At 37.1% G+C, this 18,948-nt stretch overlaps 1 protein-coding gene across 3 annotated transcripts; it reads right to left on the bottom strand.

The window, feature by feature from the left end:
• Positions 1-749: 749 nt before the first annotated feature.
• On the bottom strand, positions 750-15,886 carry LOC149021538 (nuclear transcription factor Y subunit A-7-like). 3 transcript variants are annotated; one of them, XM_089149758.1, is made up of 6 exons: positions 15,341-15,886; positions 8,709-9,125; positions 5,741-5,853; positions 5,591-5,662; positions 2,613-2,780; positions 750-2,499 (listed from the first exon to the last, which is right to left on the bottom strand). In XM_089149758.1, exons 2-6 carry the CDS (start codon positions 8,860-8,862, stop codon positions 2,140-2,142), a joined length of 867 nt encoding a protein of 288 aa, XP_089005884.1. In that variant the 5' UTR covers positions 8,863-9,125; positions 15,341-15,886; the 3' UTR covers positions 750-2,139. The 3 variants fall into 3 exon arrangements, with proteins under 3 accessions (XP_089005884.1, XP_089005882.1, XP_089005883.1); XM_089149756.1 differs by having other exon boundaries at positions 8,709-9,107; positions 15,341-15,883; XM_089149757.1 differs by lacking the exon at positions 15,341-15,886 and adding an exon at positions 13,083-15,325 and having other exon boundaries at positions 8,709-9,107.
• Positions 15,887-18,948: the final 3,062 nt, after the last annotated feature.

Genomic DNA, 18,948 nt, shown 5'->3' with positions numbered 1-18,948 from the left:
AATTGAAGATTTTGCAACAAAGTGTCTTCCTAATTTGAATTATTTATAGAAATTATTCTATGTAGATTTTAACCACGTTTGGCACATTGCCTATTGATGCTTGAATCATTGGGACAAAATTGATAAATCATCTATTGACCTTGAAAATTCTGCTATAGAATAGTAAGAAATCGAGATATTCGCACTTTATCGGTCGATTCAACAATTTATCGCAAGATATCTTGATGATATATGATATGTCTTGATTTCAGTTAAAAAAAAAATCTTTAACAGCTGAAATTTGACAAATTTCGAATTGTTTTTCCATGAACAAATCATATCGTTATTGGAAATTTCAACTTAATACACTCAAGAACTCAGAATGTCATCAAATAAAATGACATCAACAGCTTGCAGCTCTACGAGTCAAACCGATCAAACCCAAAATCTTACAGATTTGTTTGGCTTTTCATACGAGGATGAATTCTATTTTTTTTTCAAAGGCCGATTCAGATGGATATTCTAATTGGCTAATTCCAAATTGCAAAACCATCGTTGTGGGAAGCTTTGCTCTACCCTTCAGGAACGATGATATGAATACCAATTCAAGGGTGTAAACAATTACCCAAAAAAAAATAAAAAATTCAATGGTGTAAACAGATTGGATTCAAATTGGATATGGTAATACCATATCCACATCATATTATATTCAGACGAATTCAAATAATATCCTATCCATTTTCAGACGGATTCAGTCAGATTTAGATGATAATCGAAAGTTTATTTTCTTAAATAAATGGGCATGAATACCAATTGATATATAAGTTTTCAACTACTGTAGACATCTTTACCATTTTGTTTGGGAGATCAAATTTGAAATCTAAGAATTTAGCAACTTTAGTATTTATTTTAGTAGAAAAATAGTCATATATATCAAGTAAAAATTTATAAAAATAAATTCAAATAAGTAAATCGGACGGATAATAATCAGCAAGAAAAGGATATACCATATCCGCATAGTATAAATAGTTTAACGGATAAGTGCAAGCCCGAATGAAAAAACTAACTATTATAAGTGGGTTACCTATCCTTTTCATTGTCACCTGGCATACGCCCCAGCCCTGATCCGAACAGGACAACCAAAATTCCAGGAGACAGGCGTCCTGTCGGTTCTGGCTGCTGAGCCGAGAATCCGTTTTTTGATCCAGACGGAGAGAGGTAGCTTGCCTGCCAATAGCTGCCTTGATTTTGAACACGTTCTTTCATACAGTTCTGATACGAAAGCGATTTTCGACTATTCATTTACACCCCTATATACCATACACAAGTGAACCTCCTTGATCGTGTGTCCTTGCAACCACTAAACCATATGACACATCTGAGGCTGCATCTACGCACTTTGGGCTGGTAAACGTCAAAAGCACACTAAAGTTATTGCATGGGTGCACCAGGCAGCGCAGCAAGCTTGAGGTAGTAAAAATGCAAGATAGTTTAGTCTCCAACTGAAGAATCTGTTTCCTTGACAAGGGAGCAGAGGTGTGAGCTTGGATACTCAGATCCCAAACACCAACGCTGCACCTCGTTAACTATGAAGCCATTTGAACAAGAAGCTCACCAGAGTTGGCACTGGTACGGCTTTCATTAACACATCAGTGTGAATGACTCGTGTCTCCAGAGGCATCTATCACATTTTCGACCTTATCTGATGGGTCGATACCAGCCATCAGCAGGAAAGCACACGCAACCTAATTCTCTGCAGCTCTGAACAGAACTACTGCTTCCCAAACCATCCTGAGATGAGAACTAATGGTAGGGCTTTCAAAGCTAAAATGTCAATTAACTATTTATCAGGCAATTCAAATATTAAGCTGCCCATGGTCCAGGATGAATCCTGGAGATACGTAACAGCAGTATCTTTGAACAAGTCTTTCTTAAGTGCCCATTTGACTTCACAGACCAAAGAAACCAGTTAGTAACAATATCCATGTTCTTGTCTTCACAAGTTAGCCAGAAAACATGAAACATAATAACCGAAGTAACAGAGCCAAGGATGAATTGCCAGAGGAATACCACAAGCCAGGCATTAGTGGTCGAACGTTGATCATGATCTAAGAATCCCTGCACATGAACCACTCATCTGAATGTGGCTTCCCTGATCTCTCAATGCATAACAGGTACACGCTGCTGTGACCCATCACCACCTTGCATGGTTTGACCCATGTCTGGAGGGTAAAGTAAGAACCTGGGATCTGATTGATGGTAGATATCATCACCATTGGAGCCACTTGTCACATCAGAACAGGATGTGCAAGAAGCACCTCCATTCCCATTCTCTGATTGGAGTACTTCCGACTCTGATAGATTTCCACCCAGCTGTAGATGACCATAGTCTGAAGCATTATTGACATTAGTGGCTCCACCAGGGTTGTGTTGCTGGAGCTTCTTCGAATTGACAAAGCGTCCACCGGACCCCCTAACCCTTTTCAGCGCATGGAGATGGCGAGACTCATGAAGGTAAGGCTGCAAAATTTCTATGTGAGACTGAGAGAATTGACACAGATTAATGATCACAGAAGTCCAAAATGATTGCTCAGGACAATTAAATAATGAAGGAATAATAAATAGAAAGACACCTTCCGATCCTTAATGAGTTTGTTTTGAGCCTCAAGCTTGGCTCGAGACTGTCTCCGTCTGAGAATCGCACGGAACTGCTTTGCATTGACATAGACAGGTTCATGTTTGGCAAGATCATGAGGCAACGGAACCCGTGCAGGTGCAATCCCCATCATTTGGGGATGAATCTGGTCATATTCCAATCATAAATTCAGATACATGATAAGAAATATCAACAGCTACAAGAAAACCACACTTGCAAGCAGGGCACTTAATAGAACTTAAAAGGAGTTCTTTCAAACAGAAGCATGTCTGTGAACCAACAGTTGCCTTGTTCTGTTGATCATTCATGAGCAACTACTACTACTTTACATCGATTCTACTTACCAGCAAATATAACCTTTAAAAACGCAAAAAAGAACAATGTGCTTTTCTATTTTTGACAAAAGAAAGGGAAAGTTTTGAAACCATGAATATGGAAATCACAGTGCTGGACTCACAGGAGAAAAATGCGTCAGCATGGAGCTTTCACCTGCTCACATGTTTTTCCCCATAAGGGTTGCCCATTTTGTGTTTTTGGAAACCACGCAAGATGCAATTCACAGGGCTTGAAGCCACCAGAGAAAATGCACGATCATAAAGCCTTCCCAACCCACTTTAAGGCAAACATTTCATTTGGTGTCTGATGATATATATTTCAGAATGTGAAAGGACATCTATTAACTTTTGGACTCAGAAGACCCAAACAGTCTGCAAATTATTATTTTAGTGGATGAGTCTAGGCAGAACAGTCAAGTTGCTTACAAGGTAAGATGAAGAATACTTCCAATTTGTCAATATGAATTGATTATCTGCAGCTTACAAGGTAAGATGAAGAATTTACCTTAAAAAGGTCAATCCTAAAGGTAACATGAAGATTTGGCCATAAAAAAGGTCAAACCTGAAACTTATGAGGGTGATTATGGCACAATGATATTTGTGATCACGTACAAACAAATGCATACTTGCATATATGTATAATGTATAATGTATGTACATAGGCAAATGAAGCATGCCTCCTCTACGAAACGACATATGATTTATACAAGTGTGTTCTGTCTTTTGTCTATGTAATGGCATATTATGTATGATTCAGTGGATGGGCTGGCGAATTCCTGTGACTCACAATTCCAACTACTCCCTTGAACATTCAAAAAAGAAAGATAAAATGGAAGATACGTTTCTCTCACTCTCTCCCTTGTCCCTCCCCATCATATATGGTATTTTGTACAATTGTACTTCCATTTTTCCCATGTCTAGTCCCAAGAAATGCAAAGTGACTGTCAGAAGCTATGATTAGCTAACAAATTTCGTCTTTTAGTTAAATATATATTATTAAGTTCTATAGCCTGGACAACTGATTAATATACTATTTTCTATGCACTCAGGGAAGACACAACCCTAGCATCTTATGTCTATTGCAAGGGTTTTATTTTATTGTTCAACCAAGGGATATTGAAATGTGAAATTTATATATAGGTAACAAACAAGCTAACATGAACTGCAGTCATCAATGCAGGTTATACAATACTTATACTGTTTTTGGACCAAAAAGGTAATTCCATATATTTCTTGACCATTTTTATGCATATATATAATGTGCTATACATATATTTGATACATAACGTCTCATAAAATCACCCAATGATATAATATCCAATACCAATACTTTAGACCTCAGTCTTGTCTCAAATTGGGTGGAAAGTGCTGGTCGAAACAGAGATTGATGTTCTATTATCCTGTCAGACACAGAGTCTAATGGATTTTCTTCCAACTAAGGATAATGCAACGTTGCCAGGTGAACACCATCAAGCACAATCAAAATGTCTCCATTGAGCGACTTAATGCCTAGCTACTTAACAAGGGTTATAATCAAAACAGCTGGTGTTACTACTTTGAGACCTTCACCCTTCTCGTTCAGTTGAACTTTTTCCATACTTGTTTCTTTTAAAGTGAAAATTGATTGGTCTTTTATCAGATGGATATCAAAAATGCGGTTCCTATATGGTGATCTGGTGCGGAGGTTTATGTGGGGCAACCTAAGGTATGTCCTCAGGGGGTTTAAACAATTAGCAAGCTCAAGCCAACTATGGGTTAAATGACTAGCAGGCTACATACAGTAAGGCCATCAATTGTTTAAACAATCAGTCAATCACCCAGAGCCAGGCTTGGAAATTCAGCTCTATAGTTACTCACCGTGGGTCTTCACAGTGATATTCTGAATATTTTGTACTTGTATGACACCAAAGGTCTAAGATAGTGGTTTTGATGGTTTATATTCTTATTATAATAACTGGAGATGATATATATTCAAGTAAAGGCTGATCTTGATCAGCATTTTCAAATGAAAATTCTAGGTGCTCCTGGGTAGCTTTTTCGTATTGAGATATTATGAAGTAAGAAAAAGATTAATTTGTTATTGGTTTATTTCTTAGTTCGTGTCATGCCGTCATCAATGGTTTCCTTTTATATTTAGGAGTGAATTTTGACTCAACCCGCTCTGCTTGTTTCTGCAGAGCCTTCTTCTTGCATCAATGTCTTCCTCTTCTCTCTTCCTTTTCTTTCCTTTTTAGTTAGCTGGTTTGCTAGTTTACTCTGCTTAATATTGCTACCTTTTTTTAAAAAAGAAAAAATGGGTACATGTGGACCACATTTAGAAAAGCCTAAGCTCAGCAGAAAGGACCAGAAATCGCCATTTTGCTTTTTACTAGAGATAAATTTAGTTTCTGTACATTTGCTCGAGAAAAGATATGCAACAGAGAAAGTACATAAGCATATCTACTGTCAAACATTAGAAAACATTCAAAGCACATTAAGCTCTGCAAAACCAAAACTCATATCAGAGTGCAAATTTTCAGCCAGCTTCTTTGTAATAACTTTAAATACCATCTCAATCACCACTGGGTAAAAGCATTAGAAGTCAGCAGGAAAGAAAACAAAGAAACTTAATGACACTCACCATAGCCTGTGCTCCATATGCGGCCACTAGCGCACTGCCATATGGATCAGCATAACAGTATTGAATGGGACCCTGAAACATGATCACAGAGAAGCATTAGACCCACAATTATCTTGCAATTGCCATCCAAATGCAGACAAATTTGCTTACCACTGTCTGCCCGAAATCAACTTGTGAAGCAGAATAAACAAAATCAGGATTTCCCAGTGAAACAACAGGTTTAAGATGACCTTCCATTCGCTTTCCAAACCTTTCAGCAATTCCTGAATAAATGGAAACAAATCCCCTTTGAAGTGTGCTACCAGTGTAACAGAGGAGATATAACAGACTTCATATGACCACACTAGAAGATAATCAAAAGTTACAATGAAAAATGTCCTTCCAAGTCTTATGGTGTAATTTGATGTTGTACCAATATCAATTCACCGATCGAAAAATATATATCACTTCCAGTTCATGATTTTATATGATATATGAATTTTTTTTTGGGGGTAATAAATATCCCCTCTTCATTTTACTGAAAGTAACTCGGACTGAAAACCTACCATGTAGACCACATTTCTGAGAACACCCACAAAAAATTGGATGTGTTTGAGTACGTGGTCATATCCCTAACCCAATCCCAATTTTAAAAATTATCTTGCACACACTAAAATCCAGATTACAGTCAAGAATTCATGTAAGCCTCATAGAAGCTAAAATCACCAAGATGAAGCAAATCAATGTGCAGACATTTGGACCTCTCAAGATGAAGGATTGTAGTAGAAGATCATCTAGAAAAATGACTACCTCATCCAAGAAAAAGACGAAGAAAGTTTCCTAAATTAAGAAAAGTAATCCTAATGGGCAGCAATGACGATACAACAGAACGCATGAAGCAAGACATTTTAACACCATCACAAATGAAAAACACATTGTCAAGCTCTACTGTATCAGCACTAGTATTGGATCACAAGCATGATTTTAAGATAGGGGCATCACATGGTATGGGAGATACAAAAGATATTATATAGATGAGATTTTTTACATGCAATAATATCAATCTTGTAGACATCACATGATCTCTCTCTGATGAATGCCAAAATAGAAAATTTCCACAGTTCTGACACAAAAATGGAAATCAATGATTCGATAATGCAATGGAAGTGGACTTCTTATTTTTTGCTGATTCTGTACAACCTAGGTTTATGAGATGCTACTAGAGGTGCACCTACTAGCTAGACCTAGGCTAAGGGATAACCCTATAAACCTAAGTTGAGAACTTTAATGTGAGAACTGCTGAAGGCATAGAAAATCCTTTGAACCCTCAAGCACTGATATACTTAAAAACAATCCATTATATTATCCTAAGACCTGAAAGCACAGAAACACTTTCTCTCTCCTACACACCTTCCATTCCCCTCTCTTTCATATATAAATTATCTTGCATTGGATTTGAACCTGATATAAGATAACTGGGTATATAGTACAATTAATTGAATATCATAAACAGCTGGTTAGCCCTAGCTTTTAGATACACAGGGAACAGAAGATCCTCAAACAATCTCACTTTAAGATTCTTCCTCCCCACCCACCCCCAAAAAAATGTGGCTCTTGAGTTCTACACTAAATAACCAAAAAAAGACAGGAGACTAGGTTCTGGATATATTTCATGAGGAAAAGATCCACACACAGTCCATCTCTGGATTCTTTGACATGCTCACTCAAAAAACAGTGAGGCGCCCCCAAATAAATTTATTTTAGTTTAGTTTACCTATTTTTAAAATGTGGAGTCTACTTGGATGATAATTGCTGCAGCTTGCAGAATCCTCCCATGCCAACATGGAGACCCTCTCCCAATTGAGACAGAAGAGGCAAAATCAAAGAGCTTTCTTGGAGGTATGGGGTTCCCCACGGAATTCTTTTAGATGTACACCCAGAAAATATAGAATCTGGGAGGCCATTTTCACACCATCAGCTGTTGTCTGTCCTGTGGGAGTAATTGGGGGAACTCACAGTTTGCATGTTTTCCACAGTCCACAGCATCAAGTTATGTGTTGATTTTTAGTCAAGTTTTGACAATGCTTTAAGTCAGAACAATGTTCTAAAATTATATGGGGGCCAAAAAAACTCAAGTCTCTAGAAAAAAGAAGTGATGAGTAAACAAAGAGATACAGCGTAGAAAAAGATGGTACAGGCGAGATAGGCTACTACACTCGAATCTGTTGTATTTAGAGAAATTCAATCTACCCTAGAGTGATAATCACCAATATCAGAATAATACGGCACAAATAAGCAACAATAAGGGAATACCCTCTTATGCTGTCAGTCTCTGTCTGATCTCTCTCTTTGGTCACTAGGCTTCATATTCCAAAGTCAGAACTATCAACCCACATCCCTGAAGAATTAAATAACTACAAACAACCAATGCCTTCCAGTTTTTTTCAACCTCATTTTCACAATAAACCCCCGAACAAAAATGGCAATCCTCAACTTCTACCAAGAAAACCATCCTATTCCCTCTGAATATGCCATGACTGAACTTCAGAATCACATCACTCCGCCCAACAATAATGGGATCAGTACCCTCCTATTTCCCAATCCAACCCTAACTCATACCATCAAAATACCAGTCACAACCATTACACCTTGAAGTTGATGTACCTCAGTCAACTAGGTAACGTCTTGTAGGTGTTTACTGCTGCTAGTATCCTTTTCTTTCCTTGAATAAACTTTATTCACTGTCTTCCTTTATTCACTAAGGAAGACACTGTAACAATTTGGCAGCTCATGTAAAAGTTTCACTAAAGTATTAAAAAACTGAACTTGAGCATCATTTGTAACCAGAAAGAAGGAAGGCCTTTTTAAAGGCATTTATGTCTCATAAACACATGAAAGAAAAAGAAACCAAAGGTAATAAAGATGAGAGAGATCCAGTGTATGAGGCTTCTGCTACTGCAAGGTCTAGTTGGGACAAATGTAAACTGCCTTAAATGCACTTCAAGGTGAGGTTGTTACCATGTTCGGCACCTGCAAGCTGATGGTTGTACTAGCTCAACTTAACTGTTGAGGTGGGTCAAGGCTCAACCAATCAAAGTAATTCAAGATATAATAGGTTTAAAATTTACTCAGGGTATACCTGATTGTGTTGAAATGCATTGCCCATGAAGATCGTCTCCCCCAGCAGCCACCACATCATGGTGAGACTGCCCACTTGATTGAGTTGAGGACGAATCTTGATGTTGAAGTTGACCTAAATGTTTAGCATTACCATGCCAGGGTGGAGAGCCCATCTTCAAGCTGAAATTCTTAGACCAAGATGACCGTAAAATTTGTGAACCAACGCTATTACAAAACAATGTGGCAATTAACACTTGGCAATGTTGAATGAACAGAACTTTGATCAGAATACTCTTGGGTAATGTTTTGCCATGATATTTAACTTCCCTAACTCTTCCCCAGCATCTCTAAGTCAACATGCAAGATCCTCCAAGACAAAACTACCCCAAGAATCTTTTTCACTTGCTTTTTCGTAATCCTGCTCAAAAGCCCATTACTGAAGTAAGTTGTAGCTTGATAGGATAACCAGAGAGATTCACATATAGCATATGAATAAGGCAAAACCAAAAGAACCAAAGTAAATAATTATGGCCAATATAATAATCAAACTCATGACGAGGGTATAAAATTTTCAGTGGAGAGGAAAACCTGAAACTTGAGCCACTAATAACAAGTTACCAGTTTACCAACTCATAAGAAAGCTTACTGGAATAAATATAATAGAAAGGGGACAAAATTCAACAGTGAAACTACTGGATCATTCTGAAAGCCAAATGAAAGTGTAAACCACATGCCAAAGCCAAATGGCATTCATAAATATTATATAAAGTTGATACCATGCAGATATTCAACCAAGAGAGAGAAGGAGAAAATGAAGCTAAAAGTGTTTGCATTCAAAGATACATATTTAGTTAATTAGGTTACCCTCCAAGTGTACAAGCTCAACTGTCACATTATAGTTCCAAGCCAAATTCCAAAATATAATAGCCTCCTTTAGAACATGGAAGGCAACAACCATTACTAATACAAGTGCTATTAGCAGACTTATTTACTCTCTATTGTTATTCTATCTTGTTAAGGAGTGAGTCATCATTCACAGCCACTGAAACTAGAGAATACAGCTATCATGGGGAATTTATTAAGCAAGTGTGCAGCCACTTGGTAGTCCATGGACAGCTGTTAAAACTACCTAACGCACTCTTTGCATGATCCATCAGAAAATATATAACATGCTTCAAACCCAAAGTTAAAAATGACTACTTCATTTTGTTTATATTCCATCAAGGATCAGAATCTCAGTTGCTGGCTGGTTTCGACCAGGCCAGAAACTAAGATATGTTGGTTTTGACCAAAATTAATGAACAAGACGACAAGACGTACTTCTATTTATTGACAATATCTTCTGTTTCATCCAAGCGAGATCCGAAGTGTCTGCTTTATTAGGCAGAATGCCTTCTGCTGTGGGTTATCAACCTACTCTTAGTACAGAAATGGATTCTTTGAAAGAAAGAATTCCAAAATTTCGGTCAAATCTTGGTACGTTTCGACCCAAGTTCCGACAGCAAGTTTCACCCTTTGTATGATGTGTGTTTTCATCTGATTTCTTGCCTCCTACATATTTAAAGCATAATGAAGACAATGAAACTGGCATTTTGCTAAGTCCCATGCTGGAAGGATTAAAGCTTCCCATGACATGTTATTCCTAAGGTTGTCTAAGAATTGATTCATTGTGTTTCTATGGGTGGGATCATCAACATAACGTAGATATCCCATCCTAGGGAATTGTGTCATAAGGGAAAATACTCTGTACAGCTCCCGCTCAAGCGATCAACAAAGCAAAAATCAAGACCATTCAAGCCATCAACAAAGCACAAATAAAAAAAAATACAAAAAGGAAATTCAAAATGAACCTGGCAAGAATCTTCCAAAATCCCCGAAGGAGTAAATGGTGTGATTGAAAGCAGAGGAGTTACTTATTTAGGGAGAAAAAGAGGTTAAAATCATAAAAAACCAGCAAAAAGAATGGTTTGGGGTTGAAACTCAAACGGCAAAATCTGGGAAAAGCTGTCAAAACCTGCCAGATTTCAAGGTTTCGACCCATTTTGGTTGAAATTTTGACCATTTCAGTCAAAACCTGATACTTTTTTCATTTCACCCAGGCTTTGTCTCCTTTTTTTCAAAAACCAAAATTTCGGTGGTTTCGATCGAAAATTATACCATGTATTCTATAAATCCAAATTTCTCAGTTATGATTTCTATGTTAGATGGTTGCTTTAACATGCAACCTAATAAGTCATTTCAAAAGAAGCAGAACACAAAAATTATGCAAAATCTATTTGAGGAACTGTTCCTCCATGGCTGTGAAGAGAGCTTTCTCTTCATGCTTACCTGCTTTGGCACATGGAGTGATCAGATTGATCCCCAATTTTGCAGGTATATACAACCTAGATACAGCATTCAGATGTCAGGTTCCAGCTAAAATGGAGTTTGCTAGTTGCTTCGGAAATTAAGGATTGTAAGTATTGCAGGGTCTCTATGGACACACAAGGGTTCCATGCCAGAAATGAGGAAGTATACAGTTGAATTGTTGAGGTCGGCAACCAAATTCAACAGGCATGCCTATTCAGGAAGTCCACAACTTTCCAATGATAAGAAAGACAAGATCAAACTCACCATGGCAGTAATGACATTCACATTGCCAGAAATTGGACTTTGGAGATACAAATCAAAGTATATGTATGGTGTAGGCAAGTGGAATTTCTGATATAATCAGTGAAAAATAAACATTCTGTACTTGTTAATTGACTATTTGAAATAAATTGATGGTGATTGACCATCTGGACAATGGATGACAGAGAGTAAAAGATTCTGACCATGTTCTAATTATAAGTGGCGAAAGATCTTAACTCCAACTTCTCTGATGCAGGAATTCCTACAGGACCTACACTGTATTATGATGCTTCTGCCCACATATGACTATAGGAGCATTATTTTATTGTGAAACTAGGAAACATAATTAGTATTTTCTATTTTTGGAATTTGAATGGTTGGTTCAATACTTTCATCTATCTTCCCCCTAATTCTTGAGAGGTTTAATTTTCAGTAAATAATTTCATCTATCTTCCCTCTAATTTTTGAGAGGTTTAATTTTCAGTAAATAATTTCATCTATCTTCCCTCTAATTTTTGAGAGGTTTAATTTTCAGTATGGTAGTTTATCAGTTAAGCAATGTTATGAGCAACACAAGTCGAAGTACCTAACCAACTAATCAAGAAAACTAATTTTCATAAATATGAGTAGCTCAAATTTTTAATACTGAACTTCGAATACTGGAGTATTTAGTAGAAGTAACAGGTCCTCGCAATATTCTTTATTATATTATTCACTTTTTATAGGACTAAGATAATGGTGGAGGGCCAGTTAGAATGGGTTGAAATCTGAGGAAGGCCTAGAGTTGCAGGGAGAGACAGAGGGAGAAGAGCACATAGAAGAAGTGGGACAGGGAGGATGTCAGTGTTGGAAGGACTTGTGGTGAATACCAGGTATGCTCCCCCTTCCCCCCGCATGGGGGGGGGGGGGGGCTCTTCCTCTACCTTCTTCTTATTCATCTCTTGCTGGCGGAATCCTGGGTTAGATTGAGGTTCAGGGAAAAGACAAACGGGGGGGGGGGGGGGGGGGAAGCAGGTGGTGGTTCCAAAGGGGGGGATCAGGTTTCAGTTAGGGCAGAGGGTTGCAGAAGAAAGACACAGGCGTCTCTTTCCTTTTTTTCTTTCAAAGGCAAAGATGAGAAGTCACAATGGAATAGCTCACAGAGAATGAGACTGAAGATGGCCTTTAAATGAATTGACTGAGAAGAAGAGGGGTCGGAGTGCTGTGGGGGTACCAATATGATGGTAGACAGCAATGGAGAACAAAAGAATTTAGGTAAAAGGAAGAATCAGACAAGAAATATTTTTTTGGCTTTGATACCAAATTGGGTGGAGGGGGTAATTATGACAGGAAGAAATCTGGGAAGGGTTTAGAGCTGCAGGGGTGAAGAGCAAACATCACAGAGGAAATGGGGGGGGGGGGGGGTAAGAGGGAGAGAAGACTGCACATGCACAGCCACACAGGATTCTCAAAATTCAAAAACTCAACTCATTCTTTCTCATCTGCTTAAAATCATTCGTTATGCATCTATTTCAAAAACCAAGAAAATATGGAAAAATATAATAAAAAAAAATGCTTCCCAAAACTTACATTAGAAAGAGATTCAAATTGAAAATTTTAATAATAACTACACAAAAATAGATAATGTACGATCTCAATTAAAGTAAATACTAAACATCCTACTGAACAAGAACAAGGTTGGGACCTAGTTCATCTTGGTTTAGGTTCTCAAACTGTTGCAAGATGTTCCATGGGAATACAACTGCATCAGATAAAATAACATATATATACAAACTGATCATACCTAGAATTGTCATCAGCGAATATTGAATCTTGTATTGTCTTCAGCAAATCTTGAATAAGTTTTTGGTTGCTTTCAGACATACTTCAGTGTTTGCTGGGGCCACATTGATCCTTGGCTGCATTCAAGGTTTTGCACCACATTTGGTGTTTACAATGCTACTGTGTTAGAAGGATTGCCTTCTCTTTTTTACTTCAATCCCCCCACCTCTTGACCAGTTGTTCTTGCAAATTTGTATTGTTGCTGCTGATGGATTTAAACATCTTATCTAGTTCTGTACTTCTTAACTACTCTCCCTTTTTCTGTCTTCCTTCAATGAATTCTTCCATTTCTTGGTCCCCAATTTCATTAACATATTTCAGTTCTCAAATAATATGCAAAATTTAACTCTATGTGACGGTGTTATGCTTTGACTTCTTTGGGCCTATCTGACTGCTAGGTTAGGATTCTAAAACCATCCTTCTAGCTTAAATGCAACTCATACTAAAAAACTAGAGAATGATTTTCCACACATGTTAACCTCAACATATGGCAACACAACCTTGGTCACGATAGTCTTCCTTTAAATCTCAAAGGGTATCTTGAATTATTCATTAGTTAATAATTACAGTCTCTGAAATATTCAGAATCAAGTATGAGATAATCTACTCCTACCTCATTAACCTCACAAACCGCATATAGAAAGAACTTGAGCGAACGAATACTGAACAAAGTCCTGTTCTAGACCAACCAATGAATGCATGACAAACACATTCTGCAGCCAGCAGAATATATATAAACCATATACATACATTCTACCAAAAGTTTTTAATATTTCTCACACCAGAAATTATTCAGAAAAAAAAAAGTGAATTCGACATTCGAATCAACCACTAATTGTAGAAACCCAACGAGGTAGCATCAAAAGCCATTGCTACCTATCAAAGAAAAGTATAAACCAAAGAAAGAAGCTAACAATCCGAAGAAAAAAACCCATGAGCTAACGAGTAAATTCTTGAAATCAGAAGTGAAATAACCAATGCACAACAACACAAGTTCCTCGAATCGCAAACTATAAGCCCAACATGCAACAAAAACTATCTCAATCAAAAACAGAAAACTGAAAAGAACTACCCCCAGCTTAACATGAATTAGACCAACTTCTGAATCTGGAGGAAAAGGGTTACTTTGTTCCCTTCTCAAAACACTTTTGGCATTCAGATCAACAGCTTCTGCTTTATCCTAAGTTACTCAAGACAAACATGTGTACACAAAAGGCTTACTGGTTTAGACATATAAAGCAGTAATGACAACTAATAAAAAAAATCAAGTGAAACTGTTGCTGCAATTATGCAGGACCAAAGCCATCAAACTTATTAACTTCAGTTTTATTATCAAATTAAAAATTACAGGAAAAACTGAACAAGCAGTCTTCCATAACAAAACACTGATAAGTAGTATTCCAATAACTCTAGTTGTGACTAAATAAAACATGCAGACAAACATTACATTTTTAATGTACTCAGTTACATCTCCTATTTTTACAATCTCACAATTATTATAGCCCCTTCTATGCATAATCATACCATTAAGTCAACAACTTATGCTCTATTCTATTTTTGAAATCAATATAAAATCCATAAAAACACAAGGTTCAAGCACAAAATTAGGAGAATCATCAGACTCAGAAGGGAAGAATGAAATCAATGACAACAATCAAAATCAATGAACAATAATCTTAACAATTCGAACGAAATTCACTGAATGAATCAAATAAATAGACAACTATCCATTGTTGATATCAAAGTAGTTTTGAAAGATATATAAGAACAAGACAAGGGGGAAAACCATACAGATTAATTTTGAAAAAAATGCTCAGAACGGATTCCTCAAAGGAAGAACAAAATAAAGCCAAGTACAAGCGACACATGAAAAACCAAATACCTAGTACGAGTAAAACCCGAAACCCACCATTACACCGATACTCATGTCCATCATGATAAAAAATCCATATGAAGAGAGCGAGGTGGGGAAGAAAGGGATGATGAAGAGCTATCTGCATGTCAAGCCTTATCATAAGGCAAACATGCTTTAATACTTCAAAAACAAACAAATATCTGATACAGCAAAAGGAAGAAGAAGAAAGTTTTGAGTTGAATTGTTTTTCTGTTTAGATGAAAGAAGCAAAAGGCCAAACAGGAAGCAGCTAATAGGAAGAAGAGGAAGAGAAAACACTGATAAAAAGAGAAAATAATAAAAAGAAGAGACAAGGACAGAGAAACCTTTGGGATTTGGTAAAGTGTGGAACAGTGATGTAGGGATGGATCTGAGCATGTTTCCCCAGTTGAAACTTGAACCCTCCTCCTATCACAAATCTTCTCGGCTTTGCTGCGCTTAAACTCTCTCTTTCCTTGTCTCTCTATACAACCTTCAGAAAACAGCAACGACCCATTGCTCTTCTTCCTCCAAAATTCTCACAAACTAACACAATAAAACATTATCCCATGCTCCCATTAAGGATCAAATCACTTTCTGGATTTTGGGTTCTGGGTTCTGGGTTCTGCCCCTGTTTCTCCTTCTTCCTCTCTCTCTTCCTTTACTCTCTCACCCCAATTAATTATGACATGCCATTAAAGACAGAGATAAGACATAACCCAATTAGTTTATAATTTAAGGTATTCCATTTTAAAGAGTTCAGGGTTTCCTAGGTTGAGATGCATCTCTCATTCTCTCTTTTATCTATGGAAATCAATTTTATATTCCTCCCACTTTCCCTCTTAGCTCAACCCAAAACCCAAAAGATCCCAAGAACTCTTTAATCCTCTGCATTTAACCAACAGCCGCCCTCTTCAGTCCTTCACTTTAACCCCTCTTTTAATTGTAGAAAACGATTGTTCCTCATTAAATGCCATTCCTTGTCTTCTTAATTTCCAAATTACCCTTCCTTCCATTAAGTTTGACTTTCCTTCTTTTACGGTTCTACCGTCCCGATTTGCCAATGATCATGTTGATCATTGCTTTGAAAATTGATAAACCATGACGTTGACCAGATCAGACAATCACAAATGCACAATCATAGTGGTGAGCCGCCAATGTTAACGGATATGGTGGGACCGGTGGAAAGGTGAGATTATTGATCAGGAGGAGTGGTAGTTTCGTAATTTCATCCATTCTGGGAATCCCGTTTTGTATGGAAGATAAAAGTGTGGGCTGGGCTCAAGGCTTAACACCTCAACTGCCTTTCTTATCTGAAAAGAGAACTGCTCCATTAAAGTTGAAGTTAGCAGTGGATGACAGTCAAGGTGAGCTTGACCCATCACCATCAGACCCAGAAAGCCCTGTTTTCACCATTGATTACCATTAAAAGCTTTCTCTGTTTTCCACAGAGTCACTGTTAAAGGTATTGATATTCGCACATTTGAACTAGTCTTGTAAATTCCGGAAATTGGGTTTGCATGGTTTGCAGTAACACACTGTAGGTAAAGGGTGATATGGTCAAATGGCATTCATATCTTTTCTCCTTTTTTTTATTCCACTCCATCTGATTATGGATATTCTATTTGGTTTCATCTCACTGATTGTACAAGTTTGGCCCTCACAATTCAAGTTTTTCAAGCTCTAGGTTGAGAAAATATGGTCTTGTGGTCGAGTTAGGGTTGGGAATTTTTTGACCCTCAGTTAGGTTAGCCTACGCCCAAATTAGGGCTTCGAGCTGGGCCCAATCCAGCCTGACCTTGTCTTTATCGTTTTCGTCTTCTCCCTAGCTCGGCTCGCCCAAACCCTTGTGTCTCTCTTCCTAGCCTCTATAGTTATGGTTAATCAAGGTCAACTTGACTGTGACTTTGAAGGGGTGGGAAGTTTAGATTATTTTGACTACGACTCAAGGTTGGGTTAGCTAAGGGCACATCGGGTTTGGAATTGGCTTTCGAAAGACCAATTCCAACCTAACCCCATTGCAACCTTGGTCCTCGCCATGTGGATGACGTGAGTAGATGACCTAAATTCTCGCCCTTAAAAAAAGAGAGCTAAGGATTACCATTTCACCCACACATAGAGTATATTCTTTTTTTTTTAGTAGAACATAGAATATATTCTTCAACACACTTCTTTTCTAGGTTTGGTTACCTTGATGATAGGCTCTAGGAACCAGCATAAGATGAAATTATTGTTTGCCATTGCATGATTATGTTCCATGCAGTTCTTGGATTATGACACATGGCATATTGGCTTTTAAATCCCCAAACAAAATAAAAATTAATAAATGAAAAAACTTGGAGAAATATTAGGATAATAGTCTTTTGCACTTGCAATCTCTAACTTTCAAATGAAGTTTTGTATCTATCATTTAAGAAAACAAAAAGAAGACATGACATTTTTGAAATCCCATGAATATAACCTCCCCACCATTGTAATCATAATCGTTGAACCTTGAAAATAGCAAAATGCCACATGTTACAATCAAAGAGTCGTGCAGAAGATACTAAGATGAGAGTAAACAAAGATAAAGAATCGAATTAAACTATAGATATTGATTTGGATTAGGTGGATCTAAACTTTACCGTACTATAAACATTACCCTTTTACTAGAACATCGTGAAAAACGGGGAAAGGTAAAAAGAAAGTTAAAAATTGAGAGATGGTGAAAGAGGTTGAAAAGAGAGCAGAAGAAAACACAAAACTCTTTTACTTTTTGGTGTGGGGGAGGGGGAGATTGGAAAGTAGTTCGATATCTAAGAACAAAAACATTGTAAGTAAAATGTTGAATTGCATTGTGGATAAATGACCAAATGAAGATTTGGACTAACATGAATTGTGACTCTTGCAACTAATTGACACAAATTAGTAACACAATTGCTAGATAAGTCTTAAGAATCTTTCAGAATATTCGATTGGATAGAATAAAACTCTAGAAGGTCATAGCGCATAGATCCTTTCCTACATCAATAACACAAGAAAACCGTCTCGGTTAGTTATCGAAGTAGATTGGACATCACTTAGCTATATTACAGGAAAAATATATTAAATAATAATTGAGTTCAAAGGTCCTTATCACACATTAACTTTTGTCTCACAAAATAATTGGGTGATACAAATAAAGTTGTATGAACAAGAAGATGAATGAATATAACAAGAGAGGATAAGTTATTTTTTTAACCTGATCGTAAATTTGATTTGACGGTAGGTAGATTACAAATAATGTTGGTTTACAATCAACTTCAATCAACCTACTAAATTAACATACCTATGCAATCAAGCAATAACCAAGCTACCTAATCATGCTATCTCTACTTTGGGGTTGGGGGGTTAGTTTCATTATTAGAGATAATTTTGAAACAAAACTTTCAAAAAGTTTCAACATGATCAATATCAAAACCAAGTTCCCAAAGTATATAACCTCCATGAAAAAGTCCAATCATATGCCTTTCTTGTTTTAATATTTCCTACATATCCAGGAATTCTTTTCTGTTTTTGTTGAACCAGAAGTGTTAATACAAGGAGCAATTGAGCAAATAGGGGGATTATGTTGGGAGCAGATGCAACAGAATCCATAACAAAAGCATTTTTTTTGGTTTATTTTGTTGGTATGTATACGTGTTTGTCATAGTTATTGGTTCACTCTGATTCTGGAATATCCAATACAGTTTCATCAACAAGTTGGTGTACGGCTCTATATATTAATATGGATTTACATGGTGGTTGGTGGGGTCTACATGTTGGAAAACAGACAAAATTAGAAAGAGGGTCAGGTTCAGCAGCAAAGTTGGAAGAAAATGCTATAGAGTCCAAAAGAAAATCTTGAATTGTCTTTTGTGATAAAAGAGTGGAAAGAGTCATAAGAGCTTTCAATTCATTGTAGTTGGGTTTTGTCGTTTGGAATTGACCCAATTCG

This window comes from Hakea prostrata, chromosome 3, assembly GCF_041222555.1.
Source record: "Hakea prostrata isolate BN-2017 chromosome 3, UWA_Hpros_2, whole genome shotgun sequence".
In the NCBI taxonomy this organism is placed as follows: domain Eukaryota; kingdom Viridiplantae; phylum Streptophyta; class Magnoliopsida; order Proteales; family Proteaceae; genus Hakea; species Hakea prostrata.
This window is presented reverse-complemented; position numbering and strand designations above follow the sequence as displayed.